We start from the raw sequence: 2,764 nt of genomic DNA, 5'->3' as shown, positions 1-2,764 counted from the left end.
TCAAGAAAGATCTGAGAAAAAAAAAAAGGAAATCAGCTGTTGCCACCAGCTAATTAAACAACATATGCACAAACCTAAGACATAAAAATTCAATTCTGTTCTTAAAAAAGGTAAATTTTATTTTTTTTTAAAAGGAAAGAAAATACATCTGGGAATTCAGCTATTGCTTGATTTTAAAAGAGCAATTACAAGGATTAAGCACCAAGAATAGCTTTCTTGAGGTCTAGCTTAAAATTTTACAAGCAAACCAAAAACACCGTGGTTAATATAGTAAGCAGAGGCCCTGAGATATAAACCTTGGTATCAAAGGCCCGGTATGAGGCATGAGGCCTGAACTAAAGTAATGGTCAAGACTTTGCTAACATAAAGCAAAGTTAAGCTGTGAGCAAGAGGCAGGCCCTGCTCACGGAAGCTTGCAAGAAAAGGGCTGATGTTGCATAAACATATATCCACATAGTGTATTGAAGCATAAACACGGTACCAGGACACACTAATATTGTACATTCCGCACAGATAACAAGGAACAGGCTGACCTAACCCAATGACAGGGGCAAAAGGGTACTATGATGGATAGAGTTGTTTTGTTCGTACCAACATGTACAAGGTGAGAGGCGGCACCTTACTACGTAGAGGGGTTGTACCTTGCAACGTAGAGGGGTTGCACCTCAGTACGTCAGGAATGACGTGTAACTTGTTTGTACCTGTGTATAAGAATGCATCCCTGGGGCGGTGTCTTTGTCCAGCCGAGGGGGCAGTGGAAAGTCCCGCCACTGACTGAGCTGAGTCCATTGTCAGGAAGCACATATGTACTGGCTAGCTGCACCTTAGCACCACCTTGGACTACATTTGCCGGGGAGCTGGAGACTGTGTTTCTCTTCGACAATAAACCTGGCCGATGTGCCTTCGTACCTTACTAGAGTCTGTGGTCATTGGGGGTTCCTTTTGGGTCTGCTATGTCAGCTATCTTCAAAGAGCTGGGACAGCACACAGAGGGAACACACGCACGCAGCCGAGTGATATCAACATTGAGCAGAGCAGAGCACCACACCGGTAGGCATCTGACAACAATTAGCACATAGAGGAATCCACAAGCCATCAAGAAATAAAAGGGATAAAACTAATCACATATTCCTAGACATTTCCTAATCGACTTACATATCTGGTGTTTAAATGAATGTAGTTTCTAGGTATGATACTGATGATTTTTTCATACCTGGCCCAAGTTTTTCACAGCATAAATCTGCCCTGTGTGCTTCTCTCCAGGAGAATTACAACAGACAGACAATAGGTGAGTTGTTTTTCAATTTTAAAAAGTTCTAGCCTTCCCATTGGATCTTTTGGCCAGGTGCCCACTCACTTCCTTTTACCTATGCATAGCAGTGAGACTTATTAATCCTTTATGGGTAGAGCAATTAGAGAATAGCTTCTAAGAGGGATTTTATAGCTACTGGTTGGCTGGGTATCCACAAAAGGGAACTCCCTCCACCCCTCATTTATCACAACACTAGTTACCCACAGTTCTATGTTCAACATTACTTGAGAAATTTTCCCAATAAATTCCTTAGAGCTGTTTTCACCTCCTCATTTTTCAGGCTGTAGATGATGGGGTTTAGCATGGGTGTCAAGATGCTGTACTGGATGGAGACTATTTCATCCACAGCCACAGAGGAGACTGATCTGGACTTTGTGTACTGGATGAAAGCTGCCAGGTACAACAAACCAACCACAATCAGGTGGGAGCTGCATGTGGAGAAGGCTTTTCGCTTGCCCTGCACAGAGGGCATCCTCAGGATGGTGGAGATGATGTGAATGTAGGAGATCAGGGTGAGGAGGAAGGAGATCGCTCCAAGTATCACAGCAGAAGCAAGAAGCACCACTTGATTGGTGAAGGTATCAGTGCAGGACAGTTGTAATAGGGGAGGGAGCTCGCAGCTGAAATGGCGGATTTGATTGGGCCCACAGAAATGCAATTTGAAGGTGAAAACCGTGTTAAGCAGGGCATATAATAACCCTACGGTCCATGCCCCACTCACCAGCTGAACACAGATCTCTTTGCTCATCATCTCCATGTAATACAATGGGTCACAGATGGCAGCGTAGCGGTCATAAGCCATTGCTGAAAGAATTAAAACTTCTGTACCAGCTAAGAGGATAAAGAAGAACATCTGGGTAATGCAGCCATTGACCGAAATAATTTTGTGCTTTGCTAGGAAGTTCATTAGCATTGTAGGCACTGTGATGGAGGAATAGCAGATATCAACAAAGGATAAATGGAAGAGGAAGAAATACATAGGTGTGTGAAGGTGAGAATCAGCTCTTATCACCAGCATGATCAATATGTTCCCAACCAGAGTAACCAGGTAAATAACTATAAACATCAAGAAGAGGAAAATCTGCACCTGTGGATCACTGGAAAGTCCCAGTAGAATAAATTCAGTCACTTTGGTTTGATTTTCCATTGGGATTTATTTTGAATATCTTTGATCTAGAAGACCAGAAAAAAATTAAATTAACACTTCTTATAAAAGTAAATTGCAACAACATGTGCACATCCTCAGACAAGTAGCATGCATGTAAGAAGAGCCCTATTCCAGCCTGTAAAAGGTATGTTTTAAACAGAGTAAATTGCGAGAGAGAGAGAGAGAGAGAGGCTGGATGGAATTTGTGTGTTTTAAATTGACAATATGGGCTGGATACACAAAAGGAATTGGGCATCTAACAGCCCCTTTCGATGCCTAAATCCCAGCATCAGGTCTCACCAGTG

General features: G+C 42.7%; 1 protein-coding gene across 1 annotated transcript; it reads right to left on the bottom strand.

The window, feature by feature from the left end:
- Positions 1 to 1,532: 1,532 nt before the first annotated feature.
- Positions 1,533 to 2,459, bottom strand: LOC127031260 (olfactory receptor 5V1-like). The gene has a single exon (XM_050918016.1). The coding sequence runs from the start codon at positions 2,457 to 2,459 to the stop codon at positions 1,533 to 1,535; it is 927 nt and encodes a 308-aa protein (XP_050773973.1).
- Between the last annotated feature and the right edge of the window lie 305 nt (positions 2,460 to 2,764).

This window comes from Gopherus flavomarginatus, chromosome 11 (assembly GCF_025201925.1).
Source record: "Gopherus flavomarginatus isolate rGopFla2 chromosome 11, rGopFla2.mat.asm, whole genome shotgun sequence".
Taxonomy (NCBI): domain Eukaryota; kingdom Metazoa; phylum Chordata; order Testudines; family Testudinidae; genus Gopherus; species Gopherus flavomarginatus.
The sequence above is the reverse complement of the archived record's forward strand: the minus strand, read 5'-3'. Positions and strand labels throughout refer to the sequence as shown.

What these genes read in the sequence shown, in the direction of transcription:
- LOC127031260 (XM_050918016.1), bottom strand. Translation starts at nt 2,459, where the DNA reads ATGGAAAATCAAACCAAAGTGACTGAATTTATTCTACTGGGACTTTCC.